General features: G+C 41.7%; 1 protein-coding gene across 1 annotated transcript in view; it reads left to right on the forward strand.

The window, feature by feature from the left end:
• Positions 1-18302, forward strand: part of Cog4 (conserved oligomeric Golgi complex subunit 4) — a 64345-nt gene that overhangs the window by 21123 nt on the left and 24920 nt on the right. Inside the window, exons 9-13 of the mRNA XM_065426026.1 lie at positions 2094-2140; positions 2222-2318; positions 9942-9984; positions 10530-10648; positions 15653-15738. Coding sequence (XP_065282098.1) covers positions 2094-2140; positions 2222-2318; positions 9942-9984; positions 10530-10648; positions 15653-15738 — 392 coding nt within the window. The remainder of the gene's footprint in view (positions 1-2093; positions 2141-2221; positions 2319-9941; positions 9985-10529; positions 10649-15652; positions 15739-18302) is intronic.

Here is an 18302-nt window from a genome sequence, read left to right on the forward strand (position 1 = left end):
GAAGTGAATATTTTCTGCTATCGGGCATAGGAAGAACGCCTGTCACAGTGTAGGTGCACTTCTTAAACACCAAGCTTCCCTGCACAACCTGAGGTTGGAAGCACCGCCTCCATTCAGTCGGCACATGAGATGGTGTCCCAACTTAGCGGCAACATCAAGAATATGGCCCTGCTTCATGCGCCTGCTGCAGCCATTGAGCATTTTGAGCAGAAGTCAGTGGAGTGGAAGTCAGTGCCGCATGTGCCGGGAATTAGTCATGGCATGTGTGGATGTGCATCCACGATCAGTGAAGCACACATGCGCTGTCCATTGCTAGAACATCTGGCCAGTTGATGGTGGTTAAACCGTTTTAATTACCAACTGCAAAGGATGCACAATAAATTTGTTTTAGCACCACAAGTAGTGTCAAACTTGTTCTCTCTTGTGCCCCCAGGAAACAAAGCAGAAAACACGTTCTCTGTTCTTGCCACAATAAGAAACTCAGGTGAACCTTCCTTCAGCTGTGGCAACCATTGCCTTTTCTTTTCTTAAAGGAGAGTAAATGTTAACAAACCACAACGAGTGATTGGGGTACTAAGACCAGTACGCTCAACATGGGCCCCTTTGGCTTGTTATATTTTGTGAATAAAGCAAATGAGGAAACATCGCACCCACGTTTTGCCCAACATAAGCAGACTTCCATCCAAAGTTTCTTCAGAAATTGGAACTGTAGCTTTTTTTATCATTTGAAATTGAGTTCTTTTTAAAAGACCTTGTTTATTTGACTTTCTTTCTTCTTTTGTGTTTCATTGAGGAAGATATATTGCATAAAAGTTGCAAAGAGAATGTTCTATGTTTGACACTGTTTTCAAGTTTTTGTGTGAAATAGAAAATGCACCAAGGCGTACCAAAGTTGCCAGATTTTTGAGATTTGGGCCATGTTTGGAATTTTTTTTACATTTTTTTAGTTTGTGGACAGCATAAAAAATTGCATGGAACTAATTTACTGTGAAGCATATTAAAATGAGCAGAAAATTTTTTTCACCACAACCTCGCAACCTTTTCAGTTTGCATTTAATTTGTCCGTGAAATCGGAAAATATTGTGGCAAGCAATAGGAGGACGCTCGCACCACCACCTCCAATTTTTTTTTGCCTTGCTGGGAGCTCTTTTTGGGAATAAAATTTTTGCTTCCATGCAGTTTGAATATTCCTGCATGACATATAAAAAAACCAGATGAAACAAAAATATTGAAGCGGGCTTGCATGTTTGATCTCTCGTGGAATCGCCCTACAGCAATGTATACTATGAATACAGCTAAATATTCAAATGAGAGCCTATGCTTCCCTTTCTCAGAGACACTAGTCTTTTCACCAACCGATACGTCATAGCTCTGACCTACAAGTCACAGGTTCTGCCTGCAACGCTCTAAATGCTAGCAGCTGTACAAACACGAGCATTCTCGTAAAATGCGGAGGTGCAAGACTGCTCCTGGAAATACACTATGCAGCAACGAGGAAAGAGAGGTAAAAAATATAGGAGGCCAGGTTCATGAATTTAATATGTGGTCCATCAATTGATTCAGGAGAAGGCAGGGAAGGAATTTCATTTACAGAGACGGGTCAAAGTGATGGGAGAGAGCCTCTGCAGTGGGGAGGGTAGTTCACACCATTGCACCATTACTTTGCAACGTTTCATTTGTTTCCATTTCCACTATATTACTAAACCCTCTAAAAATTCTTGTGAGAAAATGGCCTCTCGATGACATTTAACTTCCTGTGCATAATCAAAATTTCTGGCAGAGCCTGGTGAGGCACCCTTAACACCACTCAAATAAAGCTGACTAGTGTTAAGATGACATATTTTGCATAAAGCTTAGTACAGAATAGGCAAGTGCCAGTCATATTCTTGCCACCATTTCTTGTTTGGTGCTAAATGAATAAAACGGAATGAAAACATGCAATGCATGGACATTTAAAAGACTTGGAGCAGAAACATTTGTGGCTTATAGCATTTCTTATTCATGCATGTCTGACATTCAGTTGACTAGTTATGTACTCTGAAGAGCATTTGGGAGCTTTAGCCATAGTGTTTTACATGCATTTATTTCACCAGGCACAACAAGTTCAAACATACCTTCGAAGTTCCAAACAGACTGACAAGTAAGTGTTCTTTCTTCTTGTACAAGTACAGCTGTTCTTCATTTTAGCGCTCTCTCTTCAAGAAGGACTTTGTTTTCGTAGGTTGGATCCGCGAGACTTGGATGTTCTTCTTGCAGAAGTGGCTCTCTTGAATAGCCGGGCAGAACTCTACTTGCGATTTATTCGAAGAAGAGTAGCAGTAAGTCCAATGTAGATTTAATACTCTTTTCTTCTTATAGCACTTTAGCATGCTGCAGATTTTATGAAGCTAGTGTAGTCTCTTAGCATTCATTCTTGTAATTGAGAGCTCACCATAGTCCATTTGTTGATGGCCATGAGTGACAAACAATTGACATGCTAAACATAATGCAACAAAACATTCGGTGTGCAAAGTAACATCCCCACAACATATACACGCATGTGTGTGAACACATACATATTTACACACCTTTAATAAGTGCACTTGCCGAGTGCTGTCTTCCATTTGTGTATTGCTCCTTTTGCATGTTGCCCTCTGAAGGCCAGAAACATCACCAGAGATTATTCGTGTCTCCATATTTTTTTGCATGCCCATGTGTTGCACTGTCCAGAATGATGTACATAATTAGGTACAGTCAACTTCCATTATTTCGACCCTGACAGAACCAAGAAAATTTATCTAATTATCCTGTGGGTCAAATAAAACAGGTTGCCAAAAAAAAGGACACCAAAATATACCTCTGTCTCATTTGGCAGTATTTTTTCAATTCTAACAACCCCCCGAATCAAGCACACACATTTTCTATGTGTCGAAAGTAGAAAACTTATGTAGAGATCACACTAAAGCTCCTAAACAAAGTGGAAATCTAACGTGCACCCGATTTTTAAGCAAGAAAAAAAACACAAAGGTTTAATACGTGTTTCACAGTGGTGGCTTGTTTCCTAAAGTCAGCTCCGCCGCACCTTCTAATGGTTTTTTTTTTATTCAGCTTCGTCATAATACAGCCATGTAATGTGGCAAAGCATACAAAAGTTGTGAATGGGCTTTCTGGCTCAATTTTCTTGGGAAAAAAATGTGTGCTTTAGAATCAGGTAATAACCGTTATCACACATCGTGAGGTACCATTATTTTTTCAAAATTTTATGGCGGGCTGAAAATAGGCATTTTCGAAAGGTGATGGCATGTGTTCAACACATTTACATTCCCCTAAGCTCTGCCGAGACGCAGGCTGCCAGCAAAGGGGTCACTATTGGGTCCCCCATAGGGGTCGGGCATGCTGACTGGTCAAGTTTGTATTATCTGGCAAAGGCCAATTTTAGGATCGAAATAACTAAAGGTTTGAGCCTATAGAAATACATGGATGCTGGCCGGGGCCATCGGTTGGGATCGAATTTATCGGAGTCAAATTAACCAGTCTTCATATGTAAAGCTGTTAAGTGCAGCCTGAGAAACAGACAGACAGAACGCAGATATTACTTGGAAGTTAACACTGAAGACTAGGGATATGTGAATATTCTAAACTTGAATATGAATCTTCGTATTCTTCGTTTCTCTCTCTCTCTCTCTCTAATACAAGTAAAATAGTCTTTGCTGTCATATTCAGTAGCCGTATTTGCTAATTTTATTATCTAAATTTTCTTACATTAGTCTGTGACTGAATAGTGTAGCATGAGAAGGGTTGTTAGTGTCTATCAGGTGGAAGAAACAGAAATTGGCAGTTGCGCTAAAACGCAAAGCATTGAAAACGATAGGAAGGTTTAGCATTGCACTTGATTTCGAAGTTTTATAACAATATGCAGAGGTGGCGCAGTGTGATGCAACACATGAGACAATTGCTGCTGAGCAACAGAAAGAGAACCCTGGCAGATGACAGGCATGTCACAACACTGGGACGGTGATTAATGCTGGTAATGGTGATAAAAGCATCGCATCTGGATGCTTCATGACATGACACCAATTAGAGAATATCAATGTTTGTCGGCGCCAAATGAAAGGATTAGATATATTTTGCTTGACATTTACTTACCGCTGCACTCAGATCAATGTATGCACCATGGTACAGTGTAGTACAGTCCACAGCTGCTCAGCAGGAATGCTAATGTGTGTGCAGACAATGCTCGTGCTAGAACGCTGTCCTCGCACGTTAATGAACCCCATGTGGTCATAATTAATCTGGAGTACCTCACTACGGCGTGCCCCATAATCGAATCATAGTTTTGGTATGTAAAACCCCAGAAATTAATTTTTTATTTGAATATAGTTAACTTTACTGCATTGACACTGTAGGGATGTGTTCTTTCTTACCTTTATTTTTATAAGAAATGTGTGGTATTCAATTCCATATTTAGAGCCTCATTTTCGTGTGATAGTTGTAGGGACACTCCAAGTGAATTTCCACCGTCGGCGTAACGTTTTATATAAAGGCAGTGTGATAAAATCCCATTGTGCTCCGCAAGTGGAGGGGAGGAGGGGGGTGGCAAGTTAGCGCGCTAGCCGGCTGTTGCTGTGTGTGGTACTTCTGAGCGTGGCTGCACATGCCCGATCTTGGAAATAATCGGGGGCAAGTACAAAGCCTTCGTGATGTGAGATGGCTTGTGGCTTGCACTGTGTTCTTGCTGGAGGTCGTGTAATCTCACATTTCGGAGACACGTTTATGCTAGAGGTAGCACGAAGCATTTCCTGACTGCTGCTACCGCTCTTCATGCCGGAATTCTGACGGCGTGTGTCTGGGCTCATCAAGTGAGATCTGTTAATGTTTGTCTGTGCACGTGTGACGCCATAGTTGTTAATTTTGTTAGTAAGCAAATGTTTGCTGCACTTTATATGGTGGATAAAACTACCAACCTTACTTCATATAGTTGTCTAATAATTTGCTATCACAATTAAAGCTTCGCATTTCCAGCAAAAGTGTGACAGCAAAAGTGTGACACAGTTAACTTCTCTTAATTTGACCTTGACAGGACCAGTGGAATTAACTAAGTTGTCTGGTAGTCCAAGTTAGAGAAAAGGCAAAAGAAACATCCTAACACACAGCTACTTCTCTTCGCAGTATATTTACTGCACTTTCTGGAATGGTGCGCAGGTCTCTTCTCGCATTGTCCTGGATCTCCTCTATGGTTTGGAAACGACATCCTTTCAAGGTGGTTTTCAGCTTGGGGAATAGAAAAAAGTCTGTTGGGGCTTACGTCCAGAGAATATGGTGGTTGGGGCGCAACAGAAGTGTGGTGTTTCGCTGAGTAGCTGCGGACAAGGAGCGACGCGTGAGCCAGGGTATTGTCATGATGCAACATCCAAGCCTGATTTTCCCACATTTCAGGCCTCTTACTGCGCACAGAATCTCTCAAATGTGCTAGAATTCCCTGGAAACTTCTTTGTTTACCGTCTGACCATGTGGCACAAATTCCTGATGGACAATGCCTTTGCAGTTAAAAAACACTACCAACGCCACCTTCATTTTTGACCGACTCATGTGTGCTTCTTTTTTTGGACGAGAACCTTTTGGCCACCCACTGCGGTGACGGCACTTTCGTTTCAACATCATAGCCATAAACCCATGTCTCGTCGCCTGTTATGATGCTCTTAAGAAAGTTTTCATCGTCATTGGTAGCAGCGAGCAGTTCCTGGCTGATTTCAACACGGGTCTGCTTCTGTTCGTCAGTCAACAAATGCGACACGAATTTTGCAGGGACACAACGTCTCCCAAGTTTCTCACTCAAAATTTCATGACATGATCCTACCCTGATATCCGTTTCGTCAGCGACTTCTCAAACAGTCAAACAACAATTTCCACAAATCACAGTTCAAACTCTCTCGACGTGGTCATCATCTGTGGATGTGGAAGGTAGTCCAGGCTTGAGATCGTCACCGACCAACACTCTTCCGTGTTCAAAATGCTTGAACCAATCATAGCACTGCGTGCGACTCATACAGTCGTTCTCGTATGCTTGGCTAAGCAACCGAAATGTCTCTGTGAAAGTTTTCCCAAGTTTGTAGCAGAACCTCATACACACACGCTGTTCTTCCAGTTCCTTCATCGTCACTTTGGCACCAATCCTAAGAACAGCTTGTTCATGTGCTCACTTCAGTGGCTGTAGCTCGCCAACTAACAGTCAGAGCAAAGCATCGCAAATGGCAGTTTGTTGTCTAAACCTGCCGCTACATGCGCTCAGTAGCCGCAGCGAGCTCCCTCTGCTGGTTGGTGCGCTATTTCAAAAGTTCGGTTTCTTTTCGAACACATCTCTTATATATATACACATGTACACACACACACACACACACACACACACACACACACGCTATATTTACTCGAATCTAGGCCGGCCCCGATTCTAAGCCGACCCCCGAATGTCTGAAGCCAGACAAAATTTAAAAACTTACCTCGAATGTAAGCCCTACAAAAAAGTGAGGATAGCGTTCACAAAATGAAAACAATATTTGTTTAAATAGAACATGCCGAGCTCACTCTGCACAATCATCGCTGCTAGCCTCATACGCTTGCAAACGTGTGCAAGCTCAAGTCCGCATGCCCACGCATGCGCAGACAATGCAGCACGGCTCGTACACGTTGAAATGCGGCACGATCTCAGTGAACAGCTCCTCTCTGTTATTGCGTGCTTCCTTATCACTATCATCTCCTCGTTATGGCACACACAAAAGTCGTCTCCCGTTGTTGCCCCCTCCTACAACAGACGCTTTTCTCATCGATGCTGCTGCTGCTGATGATGAAAAACTTTATTTATCCCTGATTAAAGGGAAGGGGGAAACGGAATAGAGGGTGAGGGGAGGAACTACTTGGAGTAGGCTTCCTCCATCCTCTCAGCCCACTCCAGGATGGCCTTTTGAAGGTCAGGTCTCGAGCTGCGTAAGGCAGCCTCCCACTGCACATGATGTGGTTTAAGTCTACTTTGGGAGAGACGCAAATTTTACAAGAGGGAAAAATATAAATGGAGGGATGAATGCGGTGGAGGAGGTAAGGGGAGGGAAAGGTGCGAGTCTGCAGCTGTCGCCACAGAACTTTACAGCTGCGCGGGGATTAGGCTATGAGTGGCAGAAAGGTTAAATGGTGTAATCGGTAGTGTGTGCAGATGTCGTGGTAGGTAATAAGCAGATCCTGCACTGTAAACAGCACCTCCTCCGTAACAAGGTCCAACACATGATGTCCGGGCCACAGACGGTAAATCCTCGGGCACTGGCATGAGCCGCCTCGTTTCCAGCAAGGCCCGCATGCGCGGGAGTTCAGGTTAATGCTACAGTTTGATGGCCAAGAGGAGGGAAAGGGCTGGCTCAGAGACCCTGTCCGCTCCTGAAGTCCCGCTCAAGCTTGAATGTTTGACAATACCTCTGCGGCTAGCACAACTTTTCGTTTGTGGCATCACCTGTTTGGTGCCATTACGATAACGCCACGCCGCATGCCTATACTATACTGATACCAATGACCGATACTACACAGGGCAAAATGGTAACGTCGCTCGTGTACTTTGGTTGGCGACTAGTGCAGCTAGTAGTGGTTGCGATGCTGACTTTTCCAGATACACATATGAACAAGAGGAAAGGAAACCGAGCTCCCGATTTTTATTAGTCATATAAGATGCCAACAACCAAAGACACCAAGGACAGCTTAGGGGAAATTTCATGTACTTATTAATTGAATTAAAGAAAATGATAAATTAATGAAAATGAACGTAGATTAAAAAACAATTGGCTGCAGGTGGGGCACGAACCCACCTCTTCGCTTGCACGTGCGATGCTATTCTTGGTGTCTTTGTTGCAGTTTTGTGATAACCCACTGTGGTTGTTCAGTGACTATAGTGTTGGGCTGCTAAGCTTAAGGTCACGGGATCAAATCCTGGACATGGCGGCCGCATTTCAGTGGGAGCAAAGTGCGAAAACACCCGTGTGCTTAGATTTAGGTGCACATTAAAGAACCTCAGGAGGTCGAAATTTTCTGCACTGGCCGTTCCCTTGACAAGGGATCCTGCCTCAGCATATTGAGTTAGGTAGTCAGTTGCAACTACGATTTAACGCTTTCCTGATGATGATGTGGGAAAGGGGCCAAGTAAGTCCGTTCCCACTTGTGCGAATGGAATTTCTGGTGGCTGTATCTGTTTTAGGAGACCTGCCGGCTTGAATGGTGGTACTTTACGTCTTTGGCAGTCCCGGCAGGTTCTTACGTAGTGTTGCACAGAATTCAATAACTTTGGCCAGTAATACTTCATGCGAATGCGTGTGAATGTTCTGCTCACTCCTAAATGTCCTGCTGATGGATCGTTGTGGCAGGCTTCCAATATCTCGAGTCGCTAGCTGGTTGGCTAGCTTCTTCTCCTTGAAAAAATATAATAAACTTTCCTGTGTATACAGGGGGTCCCAACTATCATGCACCAAGATTTAAAAATATGCAAATGCCACGTAGGTGGACAGAACCAAGGTAATGTTGTTTGCCATTACTTAGAGACACTCATATTATTTTTTGTCTTTCACCTAATTACGTACTTAGTTTTAATTAATCAACTTCTCAAATAATATCATTAGATTAGAAGTATCAATGAGAAAATTTTAGAACAACATGAAAAAGTCCAGATACAAATTTCTGTTGCTCAATACGTGCTACATGAAAGTGTTTTTCCAAGCATGAAATAAGCTCGCAAATACACGCAAAGTGCCTTTAGCGGCCAGTCGCTTGGAAATTTTGCACTTTGCATGTATTCGCCGGCGTCCTTCACGTTCAGAAAAGCACTTATGTAGCACATATTCAGCAACAGAAAGCTTTATTGGAAGTTTTTCATGTTGCTCTACAATTTTCTCATTGACACTTTTCAGCTAATTATAATATTTGCAAAGTTGAATTAATAATGAAGACCAATTATGCAATTAGGTGGAATGCAAAAAATAATCCGAGTATCTCCAAGTAATGGCAAACAACATTACTTTGGTTCTGTCCAACTACGTGGCATTTGCATATTTTTAAATCTTGGTGTTCACAGTGGAAACTTTAAAAAAAGAAATGGTAAAGTAAAGAAATACCGGGTAGGTAGCTGCCGATTGGTGCTTTAATGTGCTTGTCCTCCTGTTGTAAAGATTTGCAGAAATAAAGTGAAAACATGAATTAACAACCGTGAATGTCCCTGCCAACAATGATGCAGTAAGCTTTTAGCCACCATAAAATTTTAAGTGAAAAGGTAAAGGTAAGAAATTCAAAAGAAACCTCAAATAATGTGGGTCACAGAACAATCTGGTAATGACACTTTGAGGAGGGGGGTAGGCTTCAGCATCGCCGCAGGAGGGGGGGGGGCTCGCTCTCCCCCCCCCCCTCTCAGGAACTTTTGTAGGGGGCCCGGGTTCCGGAGCCCCTTCTGTAATTGATGCCTGTGGTACAGATAATGAACCAGCAGTTTGTCACAGTGGCTGCTGATCAAGGGTCAAACTAGTGGCAGGGCTGTAGTAGACATGGTAGCAGGTCATGATGGTGGTGGTCACAAGGAACATGAAGTTAAAAAATTACAGGCCCTCTGAGCCCACATTGGTAGCTCCTTGTTGACACAATGGACAAGAACCTTGGGTGTTTTCTGTGTGTTCTTCATACATCACCAGAGACTGCAGTTGGGCTACACTTTTAAGAGGCCATGGCAGCTGTTTACCTGCTGCACTCCCTTTTGCACCTTGAGCATGTCACATCAGCTTCTTCACCCCTATTGATCACACTTTGTTCTTTCCACTGTCATTGTTGCCATTTTTGGTTTTGCTTAGTCTCGATTTAGTGTAGCCATGAGAATTTAACTACATCATCTGGTGTTAAGTGTATGGGTGTGATTGTTACTGATCCCTTGATCATTCTTGTTTTCGTAGAGTGACTTCGATGTTGCATACCAAGATCCTACAGTGAAGTCTGGTATGTCACATCTATGGACTTCCTATGATTTACTTAACCCAGCTTGCACTAAAGTTGATTAGCTTTTTATTTGATTTTATAATAAAGCTGCAAGTTGATTCGCTGTGCTTCACATAGCATTGTAACATGTTACATTGCTCGGGTACTACTGTACTATACTTCCAACATGCAGCTGGAACACACAGCCTGGGAAACCCAAGCATTATGAACTAATATAGCATACATGCTGAGAAAAAGTACCAGAAGTCTTTTAAAGATGAAGTAAAAAAAGTAAGATAATTAAATTTTTGATTTCATCATGGCATAATGTGCCAAGTTAAAATGGTCTGCATGTAATAAGGCTGACATGGCTTTTTAGAAAGGGGACTTGAATTGTTATGCATGTCTTGCTTTCAAGTTTTCATCTACAAGCTGCAATTCATGCCTCAGCAAATTAAACTCCTTCTTAGCCATCAGTTTGCTAATCTAACAAAGGTGATGTCGCAGCTCACTCATGTGCCCAATAAAGTGTTGCAATTTGTCATTTTGTTTCCATGTGCTTCCAGATAAAGTTCAGCAGTTTGACAGAAAAATCAAAGAGAGCGACCTCTGCAAATCTATGCAAGAAATTGTGAGCACATATATAATAATGGAAGAGTATTTCCTCATCGAGTCTGTTAGGAAGGTAAGGTGCACTTTTCCTTCTCACATCTCACGCAACGTTACTTTATGTACGCATCCCTTAATTTTTTTCGTAAAACCACTTTGGCACCTCTAGCCAGTTTTGCAAATGATCAAGGAAATGCCAGTTTCTTACTGAAAAACTGCCTTCCCGAAAGACTAATTCTGATCTGGCATAGTTGCACAGTGAGGCTGATTGAATGCTCAAACCAAGATTTTGCTGGGGTATTTGCTTTTTCCATTTATGGCGCACCACAGTGTGGCTACTATGCAAGAAACAGCCTTAGAATGTTAGGTTGCAGTGAACCTCTAATGAACTTTCAATGATAACAGGTGAAAGAGATTATGGCATGGCCATGCCATCACTGCTGTCAATGATTAATGATTAATTATCAAATTTGAAAAGCTTTAGGCAGTAAGGCACACTAAATTAAAGGGCATGTTTCCAAGTTTGGCAGTTAGAAATGATGAAACCTTTAAAGTTTGCATTTACACAATGGAAATTTATTTACACTTACTGTCCATTGTCATTATTCTCGGCTCTTTATTACTATGGGCCATAACATGCCTTATTGCATCCAATTCACTGTGTTTGATATTCCACATTTTTTGCACAACTCTGCAACTGTTGCATATAAAATAGAGGCTCATGCCTAAACTAAATACTTTGCCGGTTCATTAGGTGACGCAAAGCTCCAACATGCTGAAAACACGTGGCGTAGCTCCATTGCCACTAGCTTAACATGCAAAATAACTTCTCTTTTGCATGAGCTTTTGTATTGCAAGTGGCGCATCGTTGACACCGAGCTGTGCGAGAACTTGTTGTGTCACCATCTAATGATGACAAAGGTGATGACGCTGACTGGCAGTAGGCTATTGACAACACCATGAACATGGTTTTGCTTTCATATCTGATTGTAACATGCAAGCATTTTTCGGACCTATATTCTTTGAAAAAAACAGTTTTAGAATTGTGTAAATGTAGTAATCATTCATTGTGAGGTGCCATTTCCTTTGGAAACTCGGCTAAGGCTATGCTAGAAATCAGCGTTTTCAACAGGAGATGGTGTGTCTTCGACACAGTCGCGGTGTTGTCGTACCGCCAAGATCACTGCCTTTGGGGTCATCATTGGGGCACAGTTGCTCTATAGAATGGCAAAGTGGTTAGTATAGGTGTGAGCCACCATCCATTCACGGTGGCCGTGAAGCTGTTCAAGAAATAGGAATTATCAAACATGATTAACTGCACGAAGGACGGCATATCATGGCTTATAGTGATAAATTGTAGTCACATGCATAAGTTTTGACAAATCAAGTTCGAGTTCATCAGCAAGGGACATTTCATGATCCAAATAACAAAGGTCTTGGCCCCTGGAAATTTATGAGCGCCAGCTGGAACCTTCACTCAGGATAGAATTAACCGAAGTTGAATGAATAGAAGTCTACCATATTGTGTAATGCCTACTGTCACTCCTAAATACCTGTTTCCTATTTGTTCACTTCATTTTGCCACAGTATGCTATCAGCAGAGCCCAGTGCTGCTGGCTAAAAGGTGTATAAAGACAAGGCATGTCAAAAAGGCATGTCAGACAACTGACAGTTGAGCAGTGCCATCCCGCACATTGTTATATCTGTCTTCATCACTGCTTGCAGCGCTCTCACTTTCTGACCAGCTGCTCTGGAGTGGATCGAATTTGAAATGCTTTGCTCTATACATAACTGTGACAGTGACGGAATTGCTGTGCCATTTGCGCCAAACTGCGTCATGAAGGAAATCTTGCTACATGCTGCGCCAAATTGTCATTTATCTCAGTTACCTCCAGGCATGCACCAACACGCACCTGCTCCAAATTAGGAATATTTTGCATGTGTAAGAAGGCACCACGCATCAAGCAATTACCCTTCACGCCTCATCCTCGCACACTTTCTATCGCAGCTACAGCGTATATGGCATGCGACCGCCATCTAATCGCACTTGGACATTATACGGAACCTCACGGTGATGCTGACACCAACGACGACCGCAGAAATTCGCCTGAAGTGTCCATATAATCGCTATTGCCATAGTAATTATGTGTAATATGGTGACGCACGATTGTGAGGGCACAGCGGCTCGACATGCCTTTCTCACGGTAACTTAGTGGTATATCGACAAGTGTGTAAGGGACATTTTATTACAACTAGGCAGCCCCAACATGTAAAGAAATTCAAAAACAGGACAAGGAAGTAGTCACAGGCGCACAAGTCACACGATTCAAATGTTATTCAATCTACCTGTTAGGACAATTAAAGTAGCATCATTGTTTCTGTTCCATCTAGATTTGCTCTGCTTAGGCGTTTTTCTGATCAACTACCAACTTGCTCCGCTAGTAATTTCAATCGTAGGGATATATAGTGTCGATACAACACAGCCAGCCAATTCTTTATTAACGTTGTGTGAGCGCCAAACAGATAGTGCATCAGTGCCTTGCTTGGAACTGCCTAGAAGACCACACGCTGTGACTAGCATCAGCTTTTAGTGCATGAGCTTACCTGTATGCAATATTATTAACGTGCAAGGATACAACACTCACGCCATTTTACAGCAAGGCTGTTAGCCTCTCGGTAGTCGTCATTTTTCCTGTCCACATCTATTAGCGAAAATGTGGGCCAATCTCAGTGGCAGTGCTGGGTCAGGAGCAGTGGCTCGTACCCCAATAAGGCAGAGACTTCAAGCACCCAGCACAGTGAAGCAAACAGCGCATACATTCTTTGGAATCACGCATACAACATGCAGAACAGCATGCATTTCAATAAAGAGCAAGCACAAAACAAGCATCCGAACCACATAATTGATGATAAGGCACTCTTGATAACAATGCGAAGCACGTAGCACTCCCCACATACATTTTCTAGTAAAGATTACTGTTGCTGACTCCAACGACAACCGCAGTAATTCGCCTGGAGTGTCCATATAATCGCTATTGCTATAGTAATTATGTAATTATGGTGACGTATGATTGTGAGGGCACAGCTGCTCGACATGCCTTTCTCACGGTCACTTAGTGGTATATCGACAAGTGTGTAAGGGACATTTTATTACAACTAAGCAGCCCCAACATGTAAAGAAATTCAAAAACAGGACAAGGAAGTAGTCGCAGGCACACAAGTGACGTCTCTAGCATTTTGTATATAAAAGAACAAGCCTAGCAACTGATTTCAATGTTGTTGCAGCACCGCTATGGGCAGTGGCATGCTGTCAAAATTACCATTACTCCCATTACTACCATTACTCTAAAGCAGTGAAGCATTGTATACTGCCCTCAGGAGTTGTAGCGGTGGTTTTCAACAGCTTAGCTGGATGTCCGCTTTCGCAGGGCGGGGATGGCGAGTCAATATTTTAATAAAGAATTGGGCAGGCTGTGCATATTCAACTTCTTTAGCGGATGAAATTAATAATGAAGCCAGAGACAGCTTGATGGGGCTTAACTCTCAATTGCAATGCAAAATTAACTGTAAATCAGGATTATGTATGTGCTTATCTTCATCTTCTTATATAATAACAACAAAATGGAACAGCAAGTTGAAGAAAAAATACTTGCATCTTAGTATAATATGTATTGAATACAACGTTTCTGAAAATGTTAACTTATGTGGAGCTTCCTTTTTGTGCCAGATGAGTAAGTTACTGCTCAAAAACGTTCTTTTCTTGCTCCAAACAGCAAATTTAGCTCCAAAAGCATATATTTCTGCTCCAAACCGACTTTTCCTGCTCCGAAAGCTGCTGCATAAGACCAAGTGCCGCTTCCATCACTGCTGTGACGATCCCAGCTTGCAGAAAATCAAGCTTGCTTCACTATGACAATGAGGATGACCATGATTCAGACAGCAACAACATGATGCAGAATGTGCCGGGCTAGCAGAGAAATTCTACAACTGACAACTGATTGAACCCTCTTCATAACTGTCAAACTAGCTTTCCAGTGAGGCGTTCTACCAAACTAATGGCATAGTCATTTTGCAATCTACATGGGAATGTGGTTTTGGTATTGTGTCTGATTGATTGCAGGAAAATGTAGACATGGCTCTCATGATGAAACCATGTGCAAGAGACAAGCCCCAGCATCTGCTGCTAGCATTTCATGTTTGTTTGAACCATGACCAGTAGCGCTACTAGTTGCACAAATGTGCAATGCAAAGAACTGCACTTGCAAATTAGGAAACAGGTCTATTGGTGTGCTCATTTGCATCACTGGTCTTTTGCCCGTGTGATCATCTGTGAGGCCACATGATTACCAGCTGTGTTCTGCTGCTGACCGTGTATGAGGTTGCATGTTTGATTCTTCACTGCAGCAGCAGCATTACGATGGGGGTGGGATGCACAAACACGTGTGTACCATGCTTTCTAGTGCATGTTAAAGGACTCCAGGCAGTTGAAGTTCTTCCATAACTTCAACTGTCTGGCATCTCTCATAGTCCACCAGTTGTTTTGGCACGTTAAACATCATAACATAATTTTGATTATCAGCTATGGCTGCCATCATGTGGCGCTTGGCAAGCTATGTCTTTGGGCACTCACTTGTTTTAAAGTAAAACCAGAATTGTTAACAATTAACAATATTACCATTAGTTATTTGTCACGTTGGAGCAATTACGGTTTCAATCCATGATTCCTGGTCACACACCTACTCACTGAAGCTTGCAAGTGATGAAATAAGAAGTTTACATCTATACTCCTTTAATGTATTTGCTGTTGCACAAATATCAAATTTTTTTTCTCTATGACATAACTCAAAAGTACCCTAATTTCTGCAACAGCTTATAGAAAAGTTAACTGTTCTGTTACTAGATAAAAAAAGATGGAACCTGATTTTTACTACCATAAACTTTGGTAATTGTGAAACCTAAAAACAATGGACCTTGTTTATGTATTCATTCCTGCTTGTAACAGTGCATTCATAATACATGGTCTCGCCTGCTTCCGGTTTCTCCTGTGTAAGGCTTGATTTTGCTTTATTTCTTTCAACAGGCGATTGAAGTTGATACAATTGAGGAGAATTCCCAGTGTTCTAGCATGTTGGATGACGTCTTTTTTATCCTGAAGAAATGTCTTAGGTAAGACGTTTTGAATACTCTTTCACCTTCTCTTTCCATGTGTGTATAGTGCTATGGTTTTCTTTTTAGAACTGTAAAACATCTAATTGAGCAAATGGATTTTTATTAAGAGTCCTGATCAAGTTGCAGTAATCTTGGATATACCAAAGGAAAGCAATACATGCAAGACTACATGCAAAGCCTGTAGTTGAGATTGAGAAGAAATATTGCCCTCTTAGTTTAAAATATGAATAAAGGGAAGGATGAACTTTTCTTTAAAGTCTTTACTGTCATGGTTTATAAGTTCATGGTGGTAGAAACTGCACAGTGATACCCTCACATTCAAGTATGTTTAGTCCAAATGGAAAGTATCAGTGAACAAATAATAGCAGTTACTCTTGCCTGCATTTTATTTACAGAAATGTTCATTTGTAAATCTGATATATATAATTATTTCATGGTTTTCTTAGAGAAGGTACTCTAGAGAAAAAGTGTATCAACTCAAGCTAAATTAATTGATTATATCCCTGAAATTGCAGCTACAATGAATCCCTTTTGCAGACACATACAGTAAAGGTTTGAGATGCCAGAAAAAAAATGTAACAGTCGGATGGCAGCCAACCTCGAATTTTTTAATGATCTTATTATGGCATGACAGATTAGAGTAACAATTGGCTGAAGCCAGTTCATTGTTGGCTATTAAAAAAATAATCACATCACATTTAAAAGTAAAAGGAGTTAAACCTGGTGACTGCTGTAGACATTTACCGCAGAAAAAATACCTATGAAGAAACCATAAAAAATCCACAGATGTAAGCCAATTTGACAGCTGATAAATCAAAGACAGTGATGCTGTATAAGTGAGTTCTCGCACCTTTCAGAAGTACTAGGAGCCTGTTTTCTTGCTCAGGGCATCAATCGAACACAGCAGCAGTCACTTCTGCGTTCAAGCACTTTCATGGGTAGCTAGTACTTAGTGATGGCTCCCATGCTGGTGGTGTTGCCGCACCACAGCGTCAGCTTTCACCACTGTTCAAACTCTTAGCTGACCTCTAATGTGGAGCCAGTATAAGACGACATAAGAGACAAGAATGATAGATTACTGGTTAAAAGAATTGCACATATATGTTGTCTATTTGAATGAAATACATGTAAGGTTACTTTAATTTTATAATTGTCGATAATTACGTTTCAAACCAATTTCGGGGTTCTGAAACACTTTGCATTGCATCTGTATTTGATATCAACCATGCCACCACACTAAAGCCATGGCATAACTCCCCTTAACAGTTTTGCTGTAATAAACATTGTGCAATGATGTCATGGGTGCTGCACTTTAAGCACAGGGGAAATTCAACAAGAAAAGTTTGGTCCTCACTTGCGATGATCTCCACTAATCAGTCACAGTCTTTCTCAGATCAATCACCAAAAAGATTCTATAAAGCCAATCTGCCTTTCCAACTTGTTCTGCTTGTCCGTAGCCTCTATTTAAGAAGACATAAGTAATGTTGCAGAGTGGGCAACATTTTATTTGTTCATACTTAACAGTAAGTAGCTTAAACAAAGATATTTCACCTTGTGATTTTACTTTCCTGTTGCATTCAGCCTTGCCATCAAGTAAATACTTATATATCCGCTAATAAATTATATAAACAAGTGCCGTAGGTCTAGTTGCACAGGTGCTTTTTTCATCTAACAACAGGCAGTGATATTTACATGCTTCATATGTTGTTGTAGCTTCAGAGTTCAGAGTGACTGCGCTGTGGGCATAGTCTCTCTTGGTGTGCTTCTTTATTTCTCTATAAGCTCTAACCCATTTGGTGTCATGCGTGCGTGCATGTGTGTGTGCGTGCATGTGTGTGCACGCGTGTGTGTGTGTGTGTGTGTGTGTGCGTGTGTGTGTGTGTGTGTGTGTGTGTGTGTGTGTGTGTGTGTGTGTGTGTTTTGAAGTGACGTAACCCTCAGCATCAAGTTTTTTTCTTGGATGTTTTGAAATGAACACAGCAATTTATTTTTGGTTATGCAAAAGGCGAAAAAATGACACAGGTAATGGCAAATGCTCTCATGGTATGATGCTCACATTCCTATTGGAGAAAAGGAATTAGACATGCAGCAGACTGAAAAACAGCGTCATTCTCAGTATTTTTCACCGTGTCAGGGGGAGAATCGAACTGGTTGAAGTTGCTTCTGCCTCGGACGACAAGCTGTCATCTTCAGAGTCCGAGCTTAGCTTGTATTGGGAGTCAGAAAAGCTGCCACTCCAATCAACAGTTGAAGGTGTCATACAGGCAGCCATCTCTAAGCAATCACATGGCCATGCTCAAAGAAAGAGTGCTTTCATTTATTCAAACTTGATCAGAAAATGCAATGAGAGGAACAGATGAAAGAGATATGATAGAGGGCAGAGCCATTCTGGAAATGATGAAAGGAGCACTGACAAAAGGAGTGAAGATAGCAGAAGACCAAAAAAAAAAATTTTATAAACATGTGACAGATGGCAGAAACATGCAAGAATGTTGGCCTCGCACTACAACACAAATATTTTAATAGAGAATCAGCACCATGGCACTGTACAAACTCCGGAA

This window comes from Dermacentor albipictus, chromosome 1, assembly GCF_038994185.2.
Source record: "Dermacentor albipictus isolate Rhodes 1998 colony chromosome 1, USDA_Dalb.pri_finalv2, whole genome shotgun sequence".
NCBI lineage: Eukaryota > Metazoa > Arthropoda > Arachnida > Ixodida > Ixodidae > Dermacentor > Dermacentor albipictus.